Source organism: Sphaeramia orbicularis, chromosome 16, assembly GCF_902148855.1.
Source record: "Sphaeramia orbicularis chromosome 16, fSphaOr1.1, whole genome shotgun sequence".
Classification (NCBI taxonomy): Eukaryota; Metazoa; Chordata; class Actinopteri; order Kurtiformes; family Apogonidae; genus Sphaeramia; species Sphaeramia orbicularis.
In genome coordinates, this window is record NC_043972.1 from 53,663,495 (window position 1) to 53,689,067 (window position 25,573).

The following is a 25,573-nucleotide window of genomic DNA, read 5'->3' on the forward strand; positions in this document are numbered from 1 at the left end:
TGAGTCAAGAACACACTTGAGAATATATGTCATTATCAAAGTCTAAGTGTGTAAAAACAGAGATGAATGTGAATACAAAGAGTTAACAACAAGGTGTGCATCAGTGGTAATACTCAAAAGCCTTCCCAGTTCTGGAAAAAAAATTGTCTGGAGAGAAAAAAACAAGATTAACCTAAGGAGAGAGATAAGTATGGAGGACAGGAACAGTTTATAATGCAAAGCATATACCGTGCCATCAGTCTAATATGATAGTGGCAGTGGGTGTGTATGGCCTGCAGTGGAACTGGGTCGTTGGTGTTTATTGATTGTATGACAGCTTGTGGAAGTAGAGGGATAAAATTCTGAAATATATGCAAAACTGATAGGATGGCATTTCATATTACAGATGGATAATGATTCATAACAAACTGCAAAAGCAACCAAAGATCTTTGGAAGCAAAAGTATCGGGATGTTATTCAGTGGCCAAGTCAGTCACCTGATCTCAACCCAATGGAGCATATGTTTCAGTTACTGAAGATTAAACTGAATGCAGGAAGGTTCACAAATAAGTAGGGATATGTGTGTATATATATATCAGTGATGGCTGCTCGTCTTTCAGACAGGGGAAGCTCATTGTCAGCTTACATAAAAAAAAATTGCCAAGTTATTTAAACATACATTCGGCCCTCCGTTCCTTTTTAAGAAAATGGTCAGTGACCTTATCGTACTAAGTAGGCATCTTTTCCAGGGACTGGACCAGTGTCCTCTGAATGTCCAGCAGAGCTAGGCTACTTAGAGTGCCTTGGCCTATTGTGTTGCAAGTATAAGACTTCAGCCTTTTTAAACAAGAGATGCTGCTTTCACTCCGACCTAGCCGACAGTTTGATTGATTTAACTATCTACAAAACAATATTAAACTCGAACAAGAAATGATTAAATTATGTAACTGAAACAAGAAAACACTGAAATTATTTTAAATAAGGAACAACAAGGAAGTACAATGAGTGTGTTTTATTTGCAGTGCAAGAAATAAACGAGTAATTTCGTAGTGGTTTCTCTCTCGATTTCACAGCAGAATGCGCAGCGGTATTAAATTGAACTGTGTCAGTGAAAGAGTAGATCTGAAAACAGCTGTCAATCAAACAGGTTTCAGTCTTTCAACTGATCCTCCAATCAGCACGTGGGATTCTGGCGTCCAGCCCAGCCGAGTTCCGCCCACAGCTCCATTCACCCCCAGAGGCGCCCGGCGTCCGAGGGCGGGACAACATCGTGGCATTTATCCAATTACCGTCCAGTTTTGAGGCAATGAAAAAAACTGTTCCACTCACTCCCATTGAAGCCCATAGACACCCGGCGTCTATGGGCAAATGCACTGAGCAGAGATCGTATGAGAGAACAGCGCAACAGGAATGTATGAGAAGTGAACAACGTCGTGTCCGTTTGATTTGTGATAAAGCTGATTCTGAACAAACTCATCTGTGAGATGAACATGTTCTAACACATTTGTAGTCAATGAAATGTCAACACAACCGAACATATTTAACCATTTAATTTTCGTAATTTTAGGGGAAGCCGGGCTTCCCTTGCAGTCTATGAGAAATTGCCACTGAGATATATATATATATATATATATATATATATATATATATATATATATATATATATAATACTACTGCACTCACACATGTATGTATGTTCAGACCAGACTAAATGAGTCTTTGTGTTTCTCAGCTGGCATTAATCAGAGACTGTGTGGAACGTAGAGGCTGCCAACAATGAAGCCCTTGAGTGAGCCTGAAGCCTTTTATCAATACACACATGCACACATACTTCTAGACCTGAGGTTGGGCTGAGAGTGTGACTGAAGTTGTTTGTCTTCAGGGCCATGAATTGTGTTTGTGTGAGTAAATGTTTAAAAATCTATTCACTCTATGAAAGGGACTCGTATTGTACAAATCCTATTTTCAGAAAAGCTGACATTTTCTAAAATCCAATAAAAACTAAGTTCAGATAAATTAACAAAACTGGGTTCAACAAACTCAGAATAAAACTGAAAAGGATTTGGAATGTAAAAGGAACGATGTTCTGCAAGATTAATTAATATATAAAAGATAAATCAATGATATCAATTAGTATCTGATCACATCCTCACAAATGATGGTATCATGATCTTCAGATTCACATTAGCGATTACGTAAGGGAAATTCAATTGTCCTTAAGCTCAGCGTAGTATAAAATGAAAACAAGTAATTATTACTCCATTGTTTCCTAAATAGTTATTATTATGAGTAGTAATGTAGTCAGTCTGATCATAATCAAAGTGTACAAGTATATTTGCATCAGTTATTAATCAGTATTGCAAAAAGACACCCCCAAAACCATTCTCAAAATGTTTCTTTGGCCATCTTATTACTAGATCTTGCAATCCTCCAAATTTGAAGAAAATCAGATAAAAACTGATAAAATGGCGACCCAATGTAGAGTCCGTACACCAAGTAGTGTCTGTACACCATATCGAAACATGTGGGTCTAATTTTATTCTTTCTGTCAATATATGGAATTTTTTAGCACGCATGCTTTGGACACAACATCAATGCAATAAACAATGCATGGTTATCCTGAGTGCTGAAACATTTGTATATCTTTGTAGGAATTAAATATGGAGGCTATTAGGCTGTAGTGTCTGTACACCCAATAATTTCTGATTTGACAGGGAATCTGTGAAATTTTTAGTAGACACCATAATACAAAAATATTTTGGACTTTAAAAGAGAAATATCAGACAAATAAAATGGCCTGTCTGATTTTTTGATAGAGCATTATTATAATTTTTTTTATCTATATGTGCACCCTTTCTGGTACCCTTGATTGTGATCAGGCTGAGTAAGAGTTGTCTAGTCAGGCTCCTATTGACTAAGGTCCTGTACAGTCTTATTGTTCTGGGGACTAAGCAATTTATGTAGCTTTAGGTTTAATTGTTTAGTATCAGGTGTCTCTGCTATTTCATGCTAAGTGTGCTTTCAGATTAATTGTGTTCGCAAGTGCTTGATTTTGGCATGTCACTTTTCACATGGACAATTTCTTCCATTCCTGTTTTATTCAAAATCAGCCAACACTTCCTTTTTTGTAGTATTAACATTAGTGGTGTGCCCTTACACCACCTCATATCTCAGTTTAGTTTGTTTTAGTGGTGTAGAAGAGTCAAATATCGGATAGACACTGCTGTCTCGATGCTACAGAATGAAACACAATGCAAAATTACATGTGTGGCAGCAATTTTTGCATGTAAATTTTTGATTAAAAATTAACCGTGTTTTTGAGGATCATTACAATGCAGCAAAACATAACTGCTTGGACATTAACAGCCCTAATAAACAAGTTTTCTTAATAATAACAACATACACCAACAACCAAAACCGTCTCTAAACTAAAATAAATAAAGTTTTAATACATGAACAAGCATGCAAGTACTGTATGTTTGTCCTCAAGAATACCTCCAAATAAACTGTGAGGGTTGTATGTTCTTTGATTGTAAAAAAGTTTGTCTAATCTACTTTCAAGATGTGTGTGAGAATCTGAGCATGTGCTTACATCATGGTGTGCAGATCTTAGCGGATGCACCAATTCTCATGTACCTATAAGTTGTAGTGTAACATTACATAAACAAAAATGCCTTACTTTGGCAAATGCTTCTTAATCTTCTCACTGTCTCTTTTACACACAGACACACTCTACTTTAGAGCCTTCCATCTTTGTTTTAGCTGGATCAAATGGCAAGGGCTGAATCCATTTGTCAAACAAACTGCTGGCGTACGTTGGCACTCAGGCCTACCTATCACTCATTTATCTCAACACATACTCTTCCATTAGTCCCAGATCTGCTTTCACCTCTTTTTTTTCTCTCTCCTATTCTCTCCTCCTTTCTCATCTCCTGTTTCACTCTTTCTCTTCATCCAGCTTGTCCTTTCTTGTTGTCCTTGCTTCCATTTGTCTTTCTCTGTCATCACTCATTCGGCCTGCCCCACTCATCTTGACTTCTGTTGGGATGGAGGGATTGATTCCTGGTCAAAGGGTGTAGTTCACCTTCTGAACCACACCTTATGTGTTCATTAGCTTACCCTCCGCTCTGATGTTTATTTAACTAAAACATGGAATGCCTTAAACTCTGTTTGTGCCACTTTTCCTCAGGTTCATCTCAAAGACAGTGTTTAATCTTCATTTGTACCACTTCATGATTCTGAACCCTGCAGTTACCAGAATACCACAACACTTTTTTCATTTGTGAACTTGACCATTTTCACTATTAGCCAGCTGTAAGGGAAAGTCTACTAGAGGAAGATTTATGTTGCCTTCAGTACATTGTACTTCTTAAAGTAATGCACTTTAGAGGAGCGATGACCCTATGCGCTGGCAGAAGACCCCTCTCTTATTGTTGACACAATAACTTTTATCATGTCAGCTAGATGCCCCAAAATAATAACTGGATATTTACTTAGTGAAAGTACATCTTGTGTTTTATGAATATTGACGCAATCGTTGATGACCTAATAATCTTAGACTCCTAACTAGCACCAGTGTTGTGGTTAAAAAATATAAAAATTACACCTGAGTAGTTGGTATACAATGTGACAACATAACAGAATTACAGGTGAAATGTTATTGATGGCACAATGAAATGCATTGCAAATCGGATAGGATCTGATTCCCAGTCAATATGCAAATAAATAAGCCCAAATAAGCCCCTTTAACCAAAGCCGTCAAATTTAACAAAACCTGGTTTTGTCATATTTCTGTACAGAAGTCTGTGTTGCTCAAAGCAGCAACTTTTAAGCCGGACATTTTTCAGTTTTTCACTCATGGAATAAGGAAATGCTGCTCATCAGTCAGTACACTTTACCATGTGGATATGATTGTTTTTACCATTGTTATGCAAGAGCATAAGCCATGTGAAGCCATGAAAAAACTGTTCCTAAAGATGCAAAACATTTATTTATCCATTTTTTAGTAATAGTTGTTAAACATACAGGTAGACAAGACCTAAAATAATACCCTGTTTGCCTTTTGCACACTGATAATAATTATGGGACATACTAACAAAACCCTTATATTCCTCCAGGTGATGGCTTTGGCAGAGGCTGCAGAGGAGAACCGGGCATCGCTGGAGGAGGCTTTTACCCGTTTAAGGAGTGCCACACACCTGCTGCTTCTGCTGCTTTCACTGTGGCAGAACTTGACCCCTGACCAGACCACCATCCTGGAGGCCACGCTGCTGCCACAACAGGACACACCACAGCTGGTACATACACACAAACACAGGCAGCTATTAACATGTCGCTGTCTGTTTATCCATCTGGAGTTGTTCAGTAAACACTGGCCGGACTTAAACACATGCACTGAAAACTTTAGTAATACATTAAGAGCTTCTGATCCCCACACAAACTCATACACACACTCAGTCACACACTTGCTCTCATTTATTCATGATTAATTTTCCATGTATTCAGCATGCATAATATGAGGGACAATAAGTGACATAATAAGAAATAAATAAATGACTAAATAAATTAATGCACAAATAAATTGGTAAACTAGAAAAGCACTTAGAGAGCGCAGACATCTGCCAAGGCAGATCAGCCCCAATTACCACCAAAATGTAATCATTTGTTCCTTGTGCCAGTATCAACATTTCCTGAAAATTTCACCCAAATCCATCCATAACCTTTTGAGTTATCTTGCTAACAGACAAACAGACAGACAGACAGACGAACCCTGATGAAAACATAACCTTCGCCGTTCCTTGGCGGAGGTAATAATTAAATAAATACATGAATAAATAAATAAATGCAGAAATAAATACACAAATGAATAAATAAATAAATAAATAAATGCTAACATTGTATGTTATTATTACCATATTTTTATATTTATTTATTAATTTATTTCCTCAGTTATGCATGCATTTTTAGGTGTATTTATTTATTTATGATTTTCTGTATTTATTTTACATATAAATTATTGCATCTCCCGATTTATTTATGTATTTCTGTATTTCCACATTTATTTATTTATGTATTTCTGTCTCCATTTTGTCAGTGGAAAAGTATATATGTAAATTAGTGGGGGGCCCTAAGTCCACTCTGAAGCAGGATTGGTTGCATCGACGTGATCAGACCTACTACAAGTAACGTGACGGGCCTGTATGTGGAGGATGTGTCGATAAAGTTGTGAGAAGGTGAAAGTGAGCTACCCTCACTTTATCATTAACTATCTGCCCACCCACCCCCCGGTTGAGAACCACTGGTGCACAAGTTTTTGCACATACGGATGGACGACGAACTGATGATAATACCCTGCACCAAGGGCCGAGGGTAAAAACCACAAGTGGAGTAGAGTATTTGATTACTTCTGTCTGGTTAGCCCAGTAAACAAATCCAGCTTCAGAGTGGAGTAAGGACCACCCACTTAATTTACAAATTCTTTTCTTCTGACAACATAGACACAGAAATACGTAAAAAAAAAAAAAATACATGTGGAAATACAGAAATAAGGAAATAAATGTAGAAATGCAATAATACAAAAATAGATTAAATATATGAATTCACAAATAAATAAATATATACATTTAAAAAAGCATGCATAATTGAGGAAATAGATAGATAAATAAATAAATAAATAAATAAATAAATAAATAAATAAATGGTAATAAAAACATAAAATATAAGCATTTAACTTTTCATTTATTCTTTTATGTATTTATTTGTGCATTTTTTTATTTGTACAAGTATTTATTTATTTATCTTTTTATTTATCTATTTTCTTTTATTTATTTTTGGCTTATTGGTCTTCAACCCATAAAAATCCAAACAGCCATTGACAACCAAAACTGACCACTGATCTAAATTGTTTACAGTTTGTTATCTTTTCATGGTCATCAGATATGACCCATTTGGACATTCAGAGGCTTCGTAGTGAATGTGGAAACACTGTCATCTTCTACAACATTGATTCACCAGTAAAACACATGGAGTTGGATCAGTGACAGTGGATGGAGACATGGTTTATGTACAGTTAATGATAAATGTTATTGAAAAAGTCACTTTTTCTTCAGTTTATACTATAAGCCTCATGAACATCTACATGATCAGTAAATTAAATATAGGAAAATAACTACTGTTCACAGAAAAAACACAAAATACAGGGGATAATGTTATAATAAATGGTAATAAATCACTTAAGAAAAGTTAAGTATAGAGAAAAACCTTTTTGGAACTGTCACAAAAGTAGCACTGGGTCTTTATGGGTTAATCAGCCTCCGACTCTGATACTGTACGATTTTGAGCTTGGCGTGCATGTATTTACACTCAAAGCAATTCAGCACCTTATAGACCACACTGTTAACAGAAAACGTCTATTGGCTGCAGTTAGATCACAAAAAATGTTCACCCCGCAGAGACTTTGAATCAGTACCTGTTTGTGTGTGTGTTAGATTTTCCATCTCACTAATCAATCCCTTGAACCTGTCATTACGAGATTCTATTTGCAGCCTTGTGTGGCAAGCAGGCTGTTCCCAACAGTCAGCATATTCCCAGTGTCCATACACTTGTAAACACCAGTGCATTAAAGTGAATCAGCGCTAACACATAAATTGCAGACACAAATAGGTTGAGAAGGTCAGTTGATGGGCCTCAGGGGACTGTTCTGTATGCAAACATATGTGTGTTCTTTGAATCAGATTAACGCTGTCAAATGAATTAGTGGTAATCAGGATGACGTCCAAAACATAAAAATAAACTAAGTGGACTAATGGTCTATTTTCAGAGAGCACTCTCCCTCTAATTTTTTAATTTGACAGCCTACTTTCAAGAATAACCTTTTGGAAGAACTTACAGGTTCTATTTTATGATTTTGGCTTTGAGTAAAATATTAAGATAGGAAAAATATTTGCCTTATATTTATTATGAAAATGGTTGAAAATTGTCAAAATGGGTTGAACACTTTGTCAGTAAGTAAAACAAGTACCTTTGAGGTAGGAGGTAAAATGGGACACCAAAGAGAACAGAGATGTATACTGTTAACAGGAATAGTACATACGGAAGAAACAATCTCTAGACCTGCTGTTTGAGCTTTTTTAGAAGTATGTATTCAGTATAGGTTATATCTCCTGTTCTGCACTGTGCCTGGTCAGCACAGCCAATTGTTGAGATGCTCTCTGTGACACTTGGAAGTAAATTATTGAAATAACACAATTAGACAAATCAACAGCAAGTTCATTTCTATGAATAAACCTGAACTTTACATCCCTGGTGAACACCTTTTCTGTGGGTGAAAAATTCACACTGCTTTAACAGCACGCTTAATTACATTGATTTGCAGCATAATTAGATCATCTATTTCCTCCTTTATACCATAATGTCACAATGTCCTTCATGCAAAATCCTGTCCAAAATATTTTTAAATCAATAAATCATGCTAAATCTATCAAGTTTTTCATTTGTTGTACTTGTGTGCGGAGATCAGTTTGATTTTTACTCGAACTGGAATGTACATAAACAAAATCTGATGAATACTTCAGGAAAATTATATAGACATTAGAAATAGTACAGTAATTGGTATGGAATTATTTTTCCCCACTTTTATATGTGCAGGACACTTTGCACCAGGAAACCAACCTAGTGGTAGTTGGACAGCACTTCCCTATTTGTAATAATTAACTTTAGTTAACTCAGGTTTTTAAAAACGATCCAATTGAGCTGAATATTGTTCGTAACTGCAATTATAATGACAATAGAGAGTGCATTTTGGTAATCGCTGACAGATCAAAGAGAAACATCACTCTTAATAATAAGAATAATAATAGTAAGCTAAGCAGTGATTCAGTGATGCAGCCACTGATAGAACCTCAATTTTTTAAAAATCTGTTTTTGGATTTTATTTTCAGACTCTGGATATGTTTTCATTTGCTAACAGGGCAACATTTTTGCTGAAATATTCTGTGTAACACACTATTTTTGTACAACATTATTGGCTGTCTTCCACATCTGCTTCGGTACATCTTTCTTTGGCTCCTTTCTTCTTGTTTAGAAGGACAAATGTTTGGAGTTAGGGTTTGATTTTCCACTACAGCATGTGAAACATACATGTCAGCCTTTTCACATGCATGAGTTTGCCAAGTTTCCACAGGAGCCTGCTGTTATGCTCAGGAAGCTTTTTGTTCCGTGCATTTGATAACCTGGTGAGGTATTGTGTAAGATTAAATCACCAGCCTCTCACGTCTTCTCCTCTCTTATTTTTGTTCACTCCCCCATCCTCTCTTCTGTCTCTTTCATTCTTATCTCTTCTCATCCCTTGTCTTTCCGCTCAACTTTTTTTTTCTTGTTCTCTAATGTCTGCCTCCCTCTCTGTCATCATCTCATCTCCTTGACCTTCTACATCCTCACTCTGGCTCTCTTTTTCTTGCTGCTTATCTGTCATCATTATTACAGGCTTGATTATCTGTCATTATGGCTCATTAGGGGCCTATCAGCATGGCGACAGGCAGGAGGGAGGGTGAGGGCAGGGTAAGAATAGAGGGCACCTGTCATCACCCCACCTCACCTCCACCTGCCATGCTCAGTGATCCAAATTATCCAGTCAGATGGATGTTTAAGAGTTCAGAGGTTTTAGTCCAAGTCATACGGTGTCCTGTGGTGATGCACACCCAGTACTTGACTACAAGCGCAACACATACCAAACTGTTGTAGTATATTGCTGGGAAAATCTGACAACTGCTATGAGGAAATTAATTTATAGCATTTTACTTCTTCTTGTTAGGTGCAGAAAACCCACTGATTGTTAACAGTATTCTTGTGACTGATTTTCATGAAAAACTGATGAAAACTTGAACAAAACTATTAAACAGCTTTGATTTTATCAGAACATAAATATAAGGACAAGACTAATTTCACACATCTAAGATTGTTTAATGACCACAGCACTTACAACATCCATCCATCCATTATCCACCGCTTATCCGGGGCCAGGTCGCGGGGGTAAAAGTCTAAGCAGGGATGCCCAGACTTCCCTCTCCCCAGACACCTCCTCCAGCTCTTCCGGGGGTGGTGATTACAACATATGATTAAGATATAAGTGTGAGTGTGTTTGAACCTGAACAGTCAAACATATCGTGATTTATTCCAACACTCCAAAATTTGGTGTACAGTCAACATAATTTGTCAATTTATAGTCATAGAAACAACAATCGCTCAGTGACACCTTTACACTCATTTTCATTTTGTTTTATCCAAAATCAAGAAATACATTTGAAGAAATGTGTTTTCTGAAACTACAAATCTGCTCTTACATCTCCTCTATTAAGAAAAAAAAAAAATTAATCACTTGGCAATTTTCAAATTTCTTTTTTTTTGGAGTGTTCATTGATGAGCTATGCAGAATGTAGACTACTTGCTTTCAAATAATTTCATTGTTGCAGAAAGTTTCATCCATCCATCCATCCATTCTCTTCCGCTTATCTGGGGCCGGGTCGCGGGGGTAACAGTCTAAGCAGGGATGCCCAGACTTCCCTCTCCCCAGACACCTCCTCCAGCTCTTCCGGGGGGATCCCAAGGCGTTCCCAGGCCAGCCGAGAGACATAGTCTCTCCAACGTGTCCTGGGTCTTCCCCGAGGTCTCCTCCCGGTGGGACATGCCCGGAACACCTCCCCAGGGAGGCGTCCAGGAGGCATCCGAAACAGATGCCCGAGCCACCTCAGCTGGCCCCTCTCGACACGGAGGAGCAGCGGCTCTACTCCGAGCTCCTCCCTGGTGACTGAGCTCCTCACCCTATCCCTAAGGGTGCGCCCAGCCACCCGACGGAGGAAACTCATTTCGACCGCTTGTATCCGGGATCTGGTCCTTTCGGTCATGACCCAAAGCTCATGACCATAGGTGAGGGTAGGAACGTAGATTGACCGGTAAATTGAGAGCTTCGCCTCTCGGCTCAGCTCCTTCTTTACCACAACCGACCGGTACAGCGACTGCATCACTGCAGACACTGCACCGATCCGTCTGTCAATCTCACGCTCCATCCTTCCCTCACTCGTGAACAAGACCCCGAGATACTTAAACTCCTCCACTTGGGGCAAAGACTCCCCACTGACCCGGAGAGGGCAAACCACCTTTTTCCGGTCGAGAACCATGGCCTCGGATTTGGAGGTGCTGATCCTCATCCCGCTCGCTTCACACTCGGCTGCAAACTGCCCCAGTGCACGCTGAAGGTCCAGGTTCGATGAGGCCAACAGGACAACATCATCTGCAAAAAGCAGAGATGAAATCCTTTGGTCCCCAAACCGGACCCCCTCCGGCCCTTGGCTGCGCCTAGAAATTCTGTCCATAAAAATTATGAACAGAACCGGTGACAAAGGGCAGCCCTGCCGGAGTCCAACATGCACCTGGAACAGGTCTGACTTACTGCCGGCAATGCGAACCAGGCTCCTGCTTCGGTCATACAAGGACCGGACTGCCCTTAGCAAAGGGCCCCGGACCCCATACTCCCGAAGCACCTCCCACAAGATACCACGAGGGACATGGTCGAACGCCTTCTCCAGATCCACAAAACACATGTGGACTGGTTGGGCGAACTCCCATGAACCCTCGAGCACCCGATGGAGAGTATAGAGCTGGTCCAGCGTTCCACGACCAGGACGAAAACCGCCTTGTTCCTCCTGGATCCGAGGTTCGACTATCGGTCGGATCCTCCTCTCCAGTACCCTGGAATAGACTTTCCCCGGGAGGCTGAGGGGTGTGATCCCCCTATAGTTGGAGCACATCCTCCGGTCCCCTTTCTTAAAAAGGGGAACCACCACCCCGGTCTGCCAATCCAGAGGTACTGTCCCCGACCGCCACGCGATGTTACAGAGACGTGTCAACCAAGACAGTCCCTGCACATCCAGAGACTTAAGGTACTCAGGGCGAATCTCATCCACCCCCGGTGCCCTGCCACCGAGGAGCTTGCCAACCACCTCGGTGACTTCAGCTTGGGTGATGGACGAGTCCACCTCTGAGACCTCAGCCTCTGCTTCTTCTATGGAAGACGTGGCAGTGGGATTGAGGAGATCCTCAAAGTATTCCTTCCACCGCCCGACAACATCCCCAGTCGAGGTCAGCAGCTCCCCACTTCCACTGTAAACAGTGTTGGTGGCGCACTGCTTTCCCCTCCTGAGGCGCCGGATGGTTTGCCAGAATTTCCTCGAGGCCGACCGATAGTCCTCCTCCATGGCCTCCCCAAACTCCACCCAGACCCGAGTTTTTGCCTCCACAACCGCCTGGGCTGCAGCACGCTTGGCCTTCCGGTACCCATCAGCTGCCTCGGGAGTCCCACGGGCCAACAAGGCCCGATAAGACTCCTTCTTCAGCTTGACGGCATCCCTTACTTCCGGGGTCCACCACCGGGTTTGGGGATTGCCGCCACGACAGGCACCAGAGACCTTGCGACCACAGCTCCGAGCAGCCACTTCGACAATGGAGGTGGAGAACATGGTCCACTCGGACTCAATGTCCCCAGCCTCCCCCGGGATCTGGGAGAAGCTCTCCCGGAGGTGGGAGTTGAAGACCACACTGACATCGGGTTCTGCCAGACGTTCCCAACAGACCCTCACAACACGTTTGGGCCTGCCGAGTCGGTCCGGCTTCCTCCTTCGCCAGCGGATCACCAGCAGGTGGTGATCGGTTGACAGCTCTGCCCCTCTCTTCACCCGAGTGTCCAAAACACGTGGCCGGAGGTCTGATGATACGACAATGAAGTCGATCATCGACCTCCGGCCTAGGGTGTCCTGGTGCCAAGTGCACTTATGGACATCCCTGTGTTGGAACATGGTGTTTGTTATGGACAAACTGTGACTAGCACAGAAGTCCAGTAACAGAACACCACTCGGGTTCAGATCAGGGAGGCCGTTCCTCCCCATCACCCCCCTCCAGGTCTCACTGTCGTTGCCCACGTGGGCATTGAAGTCGCCCAGGAGAACAACGGAGTCCCCAGTCGGAGCACCATCCAGCACCCCTCCCAGAGACTCCAAGAAGGCCGGGTACTCTGCACTGCTGTTCGGCCCGTAGGCCGAAACAACAGTGAGGCACCTGTCCCTGACCCGAAGGCGTAGGGACACGACCCTCTCGTTCACCGGGGTGAACCCCAACACATGGCGGCTGAGCTGAGGGGCTATAAGTAAGCCCACACCAGCCCGCCGCCTCTCACCGCGGGCAACGCCAGAGAAGTGGAGAGTCCAGCCCCTTTCGAGGGGTTGGGTTCCAGAGCCCAAGCTATGTGTGGAGGTGAGCCCGACTATATCTAGACGGTATCTCTCAACCTCCCTCACAAGCTCTGGCTCCTTCCCCCCCAGCGAAGTGACATTCCATGTCCCAAGAGCTAGACTCCGTGTCCGGGGATCGGGTTGTCGGGCTCCCTGCCTTCGACTGTCACCCAATCCACACTGCACCCGGCCCCTATGATTCCCTCGATGGGTGGTGAGTCCGTCGGAGGGTGGGCCCACGTCGCTCTTTCGGGCTGGGCCCGGCCGGACCCCGTGGGCATAGGCCCGACCACCAGGCGCTCGCATGCGAGCCCCAACCCCGGGCCTGGCTCCAGGGTGGGGCCCCGGCTGCGCCGTACCGGGCGACGTCACTTTCTTAAGATGTTTGTTATTCATAGGGGCTTCTGAACTGCTCTTAGTCTGGCCCGTCACCCAGGACCTGTTTGCCTTGGGAGACCCTACCAGGGGCATAAAGCCCCCGACAACATAGCTCCTGGGATCATTCGGGCACACAAACTCCCCCACCATGATAAGGTGGCAGTTCAAGGGGGAGCAGAAAGTTTCATTGGACTAGAAACACTCTGATGATCTAAATGAGAATGCTTAACCGTGTCGGAGACAGCTGGTGATTTTGGCTTTGCTCAGATGTAGAACGTTCAGAGATGTAGAATGTTCATTCATCACTGAAACATATACCATTGGGCAAAACAGCTGTAATTAACATGACAAACAAAACAAAAAACAATATTTGACGAACAAATTTGTCAAGCTACCTTTTAATAAGTTTTTGTCAAACCCCCACCCCTGCCAAAAGTAACATCTTATTCTATTGGGGAGTAGTCTTCCTCTATTCCTGACTCATTAACATTTTCTCTCACTTTCATATATGTAAAATGACATAAAAACATAGATCTTTTTACTCCCTGTGTTGTTTTCCAATGTGTCTTTTTCTTCTTTCTAAAGGGTTGGGAGGAGAGTTGTGACGCTGCTGTTTCCCACCTCTTGAGGAGCTGCTTGTCGTGGAACCCTAAAGATCAGGCGACCTCACTTGCCCAGATTGATGCACCCATTCTGGGGTTCCCTCAGGAAACTGCCCGCCTCAAGAACCACATCACCCTACTTTGTGATCGCATCGGCAAAGGAGGACGTCTTAGTCTGACCTCTGAGGCTAATGTTCAGGTTCCTGCTCAGGTCCAGAACCTTGCTGCACCTGGTAAGTTGAGTAAATGGCAGGAAAATGATGGAGAAAAGGAAATGAGGGACAGACATTTAAGTAAGAGCAGTCCTTAGCAGCCAGTCCCCTTTGTCTAGATTTTAGGGTTCAACAGTCAAAAACAGGAAGTCTATTTATAGCCATTTCATTTATAGTAGATATGCACACTTTTCAAAGAATACTCATAAAAAATTACATGCCCACTAAAAATACAGAAACTAGGTGTGAATTTAACACAGATCTTCGTGGTGATTCTTCTAGGCTCAAATGAGCTTATTTAGCTCTTTTCAAACGAGCCAAACAAGTTCAATTGAACCTAGAAGAACCACTAAGAAGAACAATGACCTGAGCAAATGAAAACTTACACTGACATTTAACTCAGATACAGTCACAAAAGCACAAATCTTTGACATTTCACATACACATAAATCTACACATGTAAAAGCATGAACATACACCATTGCATACAGTTGCATTTCACACACACATGCACACACTTCAAGGATCATTCATTCTGGGCTGAAATTTATAGACAACTTTCTGACAAGATCATCAACTACAGTCTACCTTTAATGCTGTCTTTTTTTCTCACATAATCTATCCTTCTTTCCTCTATTCGTTATTTTACTTTTTTCTTTCTCCAGTTCAGGTTTCCTATATAAAATTAGTAAATGTAAATTAATCTACATTTTAAAAATGTTTGTACATCGTAGAAATGTATACAAACAAAAGTACCTGCTTTGTTAGTTTTCATTTAAAATATTCAAACACTTACTGATAGATTTAATTGCCATATATAACAGCTTATTGGCATTTCAAAACTATTTAAAGCCCCACACAGTTGCAGTAGCAAGAGGCAAAGAAGCTGTTCCCGTGTTTGTTGCTGCTGCGGCCATAATGCGGCTGTGTGGAATTCAAAAAAAAAAAAAACGAGTGACGGTTTCGTTTAGGTTTTGGTTTGGTATGTAAACAAGTGGACTGTTTGTAGTGGAGTACACTTCGAAGTTGTTCACTGTGAGGGAAGTGATTCAGGTGCATAATCACAGAAAGACTAACAGATTTGTGATAGTTAGGCCATCACTCAGGTTTTACAGATTTGATGAAAAATTGGTGACGGACATCATATACAGCTTTAAGTATGTTGTCATATTGAGAGTTGTTTCTAAAATTCCACTGAATTTATTTCAAGAAACAGTTTTTATGTCATGTTATACATCATTGGTCATTTTAACCTTTGCACTGTAGGAATCATATTCACCTTAAAGAAAGTGCAGCAAATAGAAAACAAGAAATTGAGTGAAAAAGGTGTGAGAATAATGAGGGTTATAAAAGTTTGAAGACTATAGAAAAGTAATTACAGTGATTATAGTGATCCAGTGCCAGGTCCAGTTGAACAGAATGAAATGAAGTAATTGTGTACATGTGTCTAAGCATGACAGAGTGATTGTGTTTGGGTTTATGTTCTCTTCATGCGGTCTCACCACTCTCTGTTTGGTCTTCTTCCAATAAATCACTGAAATCACATGCTTACACACTGCTGAAATAAATGTTTGTTTGTTAGGCACCTTCCCATATTACTTTCTCAACTGCTTGTAAGTGTAAATTTGTTAATGTTTCCAACAACACTAGTGGCAACAGTTCCCCTCTGTGACCGCAGGCACGCGTAGATACCACTCACCACACCCGACTTCATTGGTCTGTGTGCTTGTTAATGTTTTTAAGTGAGAGTAAACTTTTATAGAATGGACTGAAATGCACACTAAACCTGATGTAATAACTCGCTAAGGATCATCGCATCTTTCTCTCTCTCTCTCTCTCTCTCTCTCTCTCTTATGTATGTGTGTGTACATATATATATATATATATATTTCTTGCATATTGGTCAGTTTGTATGTCTGTTTGTTTGTATGCGCTCTAGTGGTCACATTTCAAGCATTAATGATATTTAACCATAATCAAATGGTTTGCCATATTCTCTATTGGACCTGATTACTTTTTGCCAATATTAGGCCAACATACAGCTGAGATATAGGCCAAAGTTCAAAAATGGATATTTCACCATAACTTCCGTCAAAATCATTGTATCGACTTAAAACCAAAACCAAATTGTGTGTTTTTCCATTCTGCATCAAAAGTGACCAAGGCTCAAGCGCCTAATTTGCATTTTCACAAAATGGCTTCTATCTTGAAAACTAAGACAGATATCGACTAACTTTGTATTATTGACTTAAAGGAAGTCGGACATAGTCTTTCATTTGGTACCAACTTTGTTGACCTTTGATGACCTTGAAAGGTCAAACTCACAGTCATGATTTTAAAAAAATCCAATTTTTGACCTTAACTCCCTCAATTTTGCAGATAGAGAAAAACGATTAAAACAGATTATAAAGCGTGAAAATCTAGGCCAAAGTTCTCTTTCAAAGGCCTCCGGCAAGTGCACTGCTTATGGCAGTTTCATCTTTATTCTCCTTAATTTTCCTTTATTTCTTGTAGATTTAAATGCATTTGTCTGGTATATATTTAACTATAGACCTCCTCTCCTGTTAAAATTAAGAATGTATGTTCACAATCCAACTGAAAACAACCAGAAACACAGACTCCACAACCATCACATACCCACACATTCTTATAACGACTGAGTTTGTGTGAGTTGCAGTTATTTTCACAGTGTTCCACTGGTAGCTGTGGTTTGGAGCCTGCATCTATTTTAGACTTAAAGAGAGGGGAGAAGACGGGCTGCATTTGTGTGCATATGTGTGTATGGACGTGTACACATATGTATGTGTATGTGTATGTACATGTGTACATTCAAACCACTTAGAGGAATGGAAAATACATGTAGTAAGTGTAAGTCATGTTTTGTGTGTAATCCTTAACAGTGGTCTTTGCTCTATATCTGTGGTGTTTCCAAATTGAAGAGTTCTCAATTACTTTGCTGTTTATACAACAGTAGAGCCCTATTTTGGCAAAAATCTATCATCACCTGAAGTACATCTTTGAATATTCTAAATTCACACAGAGTTGTCTTTTTTGTTACACAGAATGGATTTGTCAACTAGTGGCAGGTTCAGATTATGAAAGTTAAACCATGCATATCAGCTGTCAAGTGGTCTCACCCACTCACACAGTCAAACATTTTTTAAAGTAATCTGAAATCCTTGTTTTCAAAAGGTTGTCAACTTTTGGGTGTATCATATGTGTGCCTACAAATGATTTGCATGCGGAGGGGGGATTGAAATAGCATAAAGCCCACAGCCAAATTGCTGGGTACCACAGCAGCACTGTCACCCCCATCTTCAAACCACAGCCCAGAATATAGTAGGAATGTGCTGGTGCCTCCACTTTGCAGACCAAGACAGAGATGTCTATTGGAATCAGCCTCAACCAAGTTGTCCAGAACTGACTGTCCTGAGGAGGCCCCAAAGTGTCACCACGCAGTTCCACATTGTTGCACAATTTCCTAAATTTCTGAAAGTTTCCCAACTATATAAAGACTGTCCCATGACTACACAGTCAACTGTGCTTGACTTTGTTGAAACAACAGTTATTGCTCATTCATGATTATCCAAAATTTCCAGATAATTAGAACAGTTCCCTAAACTATCCCATCATTAATTGTTATCCACCAACCAGGTTCTCTCAAATTCCCCTTATGATTACCTAATTAATAATTAATAACCTACTGAGTACCAGACATATTTGAAATGTCAGCTGTTATTGGTATAGATTTACAATGGAAAAGTTGAAGAAATGAAGCCTTACTGGTTATGCAGATTCTGCAGGTCCATCAGAAGTCTAAAATACAATCTGAGTGTAATTGTTAAACTACAGCTATGGCATGTTTTTTCAGTGTATCAGTGCAAATTACTTATTGTAAAGTTGGAATTTCAGTCTGCTTTATAAATGTGTTTTGAGGGGAAAAGTGTACATCATAACAAAAGCTTGGAATGGACACTGTGGTGCTCTATCGTGGTGCTCAACTCTTGTTTATGTTTAATATTGTGCAAAGTTGTGAGTTTGCACCATAACTCTGTGCTCAACTGAGAAATACATACACAATAAAGGTGAAGATAAAGAGAAAGAGGCAAGTTGACAATAATACTATGATCAGGCTGCAATTCATCTTCTACAGCGAAAGAGAAAAAGAGAAAGTGGAAAAGCTATGGGTCGGAGGTCACTGATGAAATGAGGATTGTGTATGTATACATGATGTGATTTTGTTTCAGAATGAGCTACTCCTGAGGTGGGCTATTTCCTTACTTGATGTTGATGTAAGACTGTGGGTAAAACACACACACAGACCCAAACCCGCACATTCCCCATGAAATTGTAAGACAGTGTTAAAAAAGACTGGCCTTAGAAAAACACCTGCCCAATTAAGAGTGAGGCATATCCCATTTCAAACAACTGTGTGTCTGTGTGTGCTCTCACCAAAGAGAACAAGATTGGCTTTAGAAAAGGCCAGGATAAATATTAGAGAGGGCTTAGGGTAATCACATTCACACATGCATGCACACACACACATACACACACACTAATGTAGACACTGGGGGAGATGGAGACACACATACATTCTCAGACACCTTAAGGTAGACAGGACGGGAGACACCTACACACATATGCGTGTATTGCCACTTTCTTGTACATGCAGAATTACATACACATAACATAAAGGTACAATGTACATTGCTGATGTAAATAAAACTAGTATGAAACTGGACACAAAACCTCAGTGAGGACAGGAAATGAGCAGAGACAAAAAGCGAAGGAAGAAAGAGAAGCAGAGAAGGAAAGAAGGGAGATAGATGAAACTGGAGTAAAGACAGTTGAAGATGATGAGGATAGACAGGAAAAATGGCAACTGTGCATATACAAATTTAAAAGGGAAGAAGGAGAGACAGAGACAGTGAGGAAAAGAGGGGGAAGGCAAGAGGAAAAGGAAGAATGGGACAGTGAGTGGGATGAGAATATAGACAGGGAGGAGAAGAAAATGTGGAAGAGGACACAGAGAGAGAAGTGAGGAATGAAGAAGGGAGGTGAGCAGGAGACAAAGAGGTGGGATGGAGGAGAGACAAGGCGTCCAATTCATTGGCCTCAGAAGCTCCCTAAATCCACACTGATCCATCGGAGTCAGCAGGGATTACACACACACAATCTACACCACAATTGTGCACAAATGCACCATGGAATACCGATGTTTCATGGTGCCTTTTTCATTTGTCTCTGATCCTAGTGCATGTTTTCAATTGTGTGTTTGTGTGTTCCTTGGCTATCATTTTGCTAAATGTTGCTGAAGAACTACATTGCTTGGTGGAAGGAAACGTATTTGTTATCAATACATTTTATAACAGAGAAGGGGTCATTTTAGAACTCTGCTTCACAGTGTGCTTAACAACACCTCTTTCCATTGTAACATCACTGTAAACTTCACCCCCTTAAGTCTTATTGCTCCACTATATGTGTAATGCACAGTATGTAAATAGCAGATGGACTTGCCACATTTACCAGTGTGTAGCATCCCATCTGTTTTTAAACAACACTCCATAAAGGTTGGCCATTGCATAGGTACTATTGTACTCCCATAACGATAATTATTGTGTTGCCTCTCCCCTTTAATTCTGGAGGTAAGAAATTTCAAATTTTGATTTTTCTGACCTCAGAACTTTCTTTGGCACAAAGACAGTGGTGTTGTCTCTATCATGTTTTCATGTTTTTTTCTTCACATGATTAAGCTTTAACTTGTTTTATGGCAGGTGGTGTTCACAAGCATCGATTATTGGAAGTGTTCCTGAGCCCATGCAGTGATTTCCATTATAGAATCATACTTCTAATTTTCTAATATACCATAGATGTTGAGATTTTCAAAATCTTCACAATTTGTACCACCAAAAGAGACCTGCGCTAAATGTTGTACACTTCTGCAATGACAACAAAGGCCTTCTCTTCTCTTCTCTTCTCTTCTCTTCTCTTCTCTTCTCTTCTCTCTCTTCTCTTCTCTTCTCTTCTCTTCTCTTCTCTTCTCTTCTCTCTCTTCTCTTCTCTTCTCTTCTCTTCTCTCTTCTCTTCTCTTCTCTTCTCTTCTTCTTCTTCTCTTCTCTCCTTCAGGTGGTGTTGAGCCAATCGCAGAGGTGGCTGGTGATGGGGAAGAGCTGAGCCTTCCACAGGAGGCAACAAAGTTCATCAAGAAGACTCACCCATCCAAGAAAGTCAAAAAAGGTAGGACCAAACTTTTTCTACCGGTCATACCCCATTCTTCTTTTCATCCTTTTCCCTGTTTGGATATGACTATTGTCCAATTCTGTGTCCTCACTGACTGTGTTTTACCTGGACATGTTTCCACCAGCTCATGTCAGAATACATCACCCTAATAGTACATCCAAAGCATTGTCACCCTAGGATTGTCACAAAATCCCCACCAGAGCTCTGACAGATATCTGTTCAGTGTCTGTCACACTGCTGTAATCCACCTCTGTTTTTCCTCGCAGCATACATCACAGTCTTTGTTTTTCATACTTACCACTCTGACTGCTTTTGGCTTACGGGCTATAGAATCTGCATAGTTCATATTCTAGCTGTTGTGAAACTGTAATTTTGACACTCCCAACTGCAGAAATGTTGATATTATGCCAGACTACTGTACGAAAGTGGAGATAGTCGCGTGTAGACAAAGATCCTGTTTATCTTCTGATACAGAGGAACTCAGTTCCTGGTTTTACTCTTCCTGTCAGACCATCCTGGACTCTGTGGCTCTATTTAAAACCAAGCAGCCCAAAGCTAAGTCTGAGCCCTGGTTCAGTGACAGAACTCGTGCTGCTAGACAGGAGTGCTAGAAAGCTGAATGTAGGTGGAAGACAGACAAGCTGCAGGTTTCATTTTAGATCTCAAAGGACTGCTGGCATGAGTACTAGAACGCTGTTGAAGAGGCAAAAATAGAACACTTATTAAACATCATTGCCTCTAATTGTCATAATCTAAGTGTGTTATTTAAAACCATTGATTCTGATCTTAATGCCCCACAGCCTGGCTGTATCAATGCTTCTTTATCGATAATTTATGGTTGCTAACACAAGAGCTCATATCTCAGCTCCTGAGTCTGACCCCTCATTCTCTGTCCCTTACATGGCTGTTTTTGATAAGTTTGAACCTGTGACTTTGGCACTGTTAGAGGATGTGGTTAGCTGTATTAAGCCCTCAGGTTTCCCTCACTTTTTCAAAGAGCACTGGGCAGTCAGTTTTGCCTTTATTAATTGCAGCCTGGCTTCCAGCTTGGTCCGTGCAACTTTTAAACATGCAGTAGTTATGCTTATCCTTTATCATGCAAATTTTAGGCCCATCTCCAAGCTGCCTCTCTAAAATCTTAGAGAAAATTGTTTATATTCAGATGCCAGCTTTTCTGGATGAGCATGGTATCATGGAGGTTTTCCAGTCCAGTTTTAGATCCCCACATAACACAGAGTAAGCATTGTTAAGAGTCTGCAATACTTTGATATCTCGTTTACAGCATCTAGTGAGAATTTGTGGTATTACTTTTGAGTGGTTTAGAACAATGTGTCTAAGTCTCACTGGTCTTGAATCATCCTCCCCTCCCCTGTTACATGGATTTCTACAGGGCTCAGTTTTAGGGCCCCTGCTATTGTCACTGCAATTGCTACCTCTTTGTTCCATTTTTAGAAAACATTGTATCTCCTTCATTAGCATAACAGATATGCTGATGACAATCAGATATATGTACCATTAAGGAAGATAGAGGCCTTCTCTCATAGGCCACCTCTATTATGTCTTGATAACATTAAAGCCTGAGTGCCTGTCAACTTTTTTTTTTATTTTAATGAAAGAAAGACAGAAGTGATAGTGTTTGCTCCTATTGGCCCCTGTGAGTACCCCTCCTACCCCCAAAGTCAGAGGTTGACCTGGCACTCTAGCACATTATGTTAAGTCAGCAGTTACAAATCTGTATTTTAACCTCTTGAGACCCAGCAATGTATTTTTGTCCTCTGTAGGGAGAAGAGTTTCACAGCTTTACTGGTGTCTCAGGAGGTTAAGATGAACAGTGATTTTAAACTGAATCACCAAATCAGTTCAGTTGTGAATTTTAGCTTTTTTCACTGAAGGCAGTTGGCAAAGGTAAAACCTATCCTGTCACAACAGCACTTTGAAACAGTAATCCATGCCTTCGTCGCATCTCGGCTGGATTACTGTACTGCACTTTATTTTGGAGTTACCCAGTCTTCCTTCTTTTGTAGCTGTCTAGCTGAATCAGAATGCTACTGCGTGTTTTTTAACTCTAGAATGGCAGAAGGAGCACATCACTTTTTTCTGGCCTACCTCCTCTACCTGCCTGTGCACTTTAGGGCTCATTTTAAGATTGTTTTATTTTAGTTTTTAAATCTTTGAATGGTCTCACCCTTCCATACCTCTCTGAAATTCTTCACTCCTACACTGCCACTCAGTCCCTCAGGCCAGCTGATCAACTGCTCCTTGAGGTACCAAGGTCTAAGTGAAAGCTCAGAGAGGGGACAGAGCCTTTTGTGTTGCTATCCCTAAAGTATGGAATGACTTGCCTTTGCACATTAGACAGGCACCTTCACTGTCCATTTTTAAAACTTGTCTTAAAACCTATTTTTACTACTTGGCTTTTAACCCAGCATGAGACTCTGCTCTTGTCTTAGTGGGGGTTTTTTTGTTCTTATTTTTACTGTTTCTATTGTTTTCTATTGTTTGTTTTATAGTTATCTTTTTTTATTGCTGTACAGCACTTAGTTTCAGCTGTGGTTGTTTTTAAAGTGCATTATGATCTAATCTATGAACAAGATCTTAAGATACTGACCCAGAACTTCTTTCCCCAATCATCTGGGCTCATCCTTGAGGATAGGCTATTAAAATTAGTCAGAAAGAAATGCCTGGTTATTAAGATTATAGCATAAATCCCAACCTGCCTAGAAAAGTCTTTCTTCTTGGAAATAAGATGCCGTCACTGTTTTCCACATTTCCATGTTTTACATCTGGCTACTGTTGCATTAGTAGAGGATCCTCTTTTTTGTTTTTAAATCTCACTTTATTGCTATAGACAGTACCTTTTCAATTTTGAGACCAGGGCTGGGAGTGTGTCTGGTGTTGCAGAGTTACTGCCAACAAGACTTATAAGCCTTATTGCCAGGGTTTTACTTACTGTGTTTTGTTTTGGGAACTGGACCATACATGTATCATCTCCTAAGTTTCTGCTGTCTCTCATCCTCCCTGTTGTCTCCTTGTTCTCATTCTCAAACATTGTATAAACACGTATAGTCATGGACAGTCATACACATAAAGACACACATACCAGTCTGTAGTTAACAAGTGGTTTCTGGTTTGCACTGACATCAAATCCCTGTTTTATGACAGTTTGTCTTTTTAAACAGGGTGAACAGATTCACTTTGATGGGCTTTGCCTTCATTAGTGGTATGTGGCTTTGTGTGTATGTTCTCTACTGTGGTAAATCCACTCAGGCGTCACTGTTAATGAGAAGTGGAGGTATACATAGATATGTGGTAACACTTATTGCATGTCTGTCTGTCTGTCTGTCTAGAATAAGTATTCCTCCTATTTCACTCTTCTTAAGGTTTCCCAAGTTTTTCCCCAATTAAATGGGGATAGTTAATTTGGGTAGTGTTTTTCTTAGTTAAAATCAAGATCCTAGAACAGAGGGTGTTGTATTCTTTAATGATTGAAAAACAATCCCTGAGAGGTGTGGGGGCTGCTGAGTGAGAGACAAAGCACACACAAAAATAATACCATGGCACTCAAGTGAGTGTGCTTTGCACATGCTGCAAAACATGCATCTTTTCACTGGTTTGCTCAGCTCATAAGGCAGAATTCTACTTGCTTTAGTTAATGTACATTTTGATAGTTTGGACAGAACCTAAGGGAAACACTGGCCCACTTATGATTGCTCAGTGAGAAGCAAATGATTATGAACACCGGATAAATGTCTGTGACCTGACTAATGTTTTGGTTTGTAAATTGGTCATGTATGTGCCTGTAAACTCACATACTTTTCATATAAACCTGTGAGAAATTCCAATCTGGTTTTAGACCTTTACACAGTACTGAAACAGCCCTCCTCAAGGTAACCAATGACCTTCTTTTAGCAGTCAACGGGAGACAGCGCTATTTTAATTCTTTTAGATCTACATAAGTGCAGCTTTTGACACTGTAGATCATGACATTTTAATTGACCATCTTTGAGCACAGGTCGGCATCAGATACGCAGCACTTAGCTGTTTTTTTCCTACCTTTTAGATAGAACCTTTGTGGTCACCATACGCCATCACACATCCTCTAAAACCCAGATTGCCTGTGGTGTACCGCAACATTCAGTTTTAGGTCCAATTTTATTCTCTATTTATATGCTTCCGCTGAGCCAGATTTTTCAGTGCCACATTGTATCTTTCCATTGTTATGCGGGTGACACACAGATATACCTGCCCAAGACCAGATTACCCAAGAAGCCTAGCTGCTGTGTCAGACTGCCTCGATGATCTAAACTGTTGGATGGCCCAGAACTATCTCCAGCTTAATAACTCTAAATCAGGCATCATACTGTTCAGTCCACCGAATTCCATCCTTCCCATCAAAAATAGTCTCGGTCCTCTATCCACAAATGTCACGTCCACCGCCAGAAATCTTGGAGTAATATTTGATTCAGATCTCACCTTCCAATCACACATCAATAAAGTTATCCAGTCCTGTTTTCTCCATCTACGTACCATTTCAAGAATCAAACCACTGCTCTTACACTCCGACCTGGAAACAGTCATCCACTCATTGGTATTCTCCAGACTCGATTACTGTAATTCACTCCTGTCCGGCATTAACCAAAAATCACTCTCCCGCCTCCAACTGGTCCAGAATGCAGCAGCTAGGCTCCTCACTGGTTTGAACAGACATCATCACATCATTCCAATCTTGGCTTCACTCCACTGAATTCCTGTGTGTTTTAAAATTGACTTTAAGATTTTACTGATCACTTCTAAAGCCTGACTGAGCCTGGCCCCTAGCTACATAGCTGACATGTTAACCACTGTATGAGCCAGTACGCAGCCTTAGATCCTTGGGTGAGGG

General features: G+C 40.8%; 1 protein-coding gene across 5 annotated transcripts in view; it reads left to right on the forward strand.

Annotated features, from left to right (window-relative positions):
- The window catches only part of bbs9 (Bardet-Biedl syndrome 9), a 194,973-nt gene that overhangs the window by 109,268 nt on the left and 60,132 nt on the right, over positions 1–25,573 (forward strand). For all 5 annotated transcript variants that reach the window (XM_030158122.1, XM_030158119.1, XM_030158123.1 and 2 more), the window contains 3 exons: positions 5,097–5,276; positions 14,223–14,472; positions 20,578–20,688. In XM_030158122.1, the coding sequence (XP_030013982.1) occupies positions 5,097–5,276; positions 14,223–14,472; positions 20,578–20,688 (541 nt within the window). The remainder of the gene's footprint in view (positions 1–5,096; positions 5,277–14,222; positions 14,473–20,577; positions 20,689–25,573) is intronic.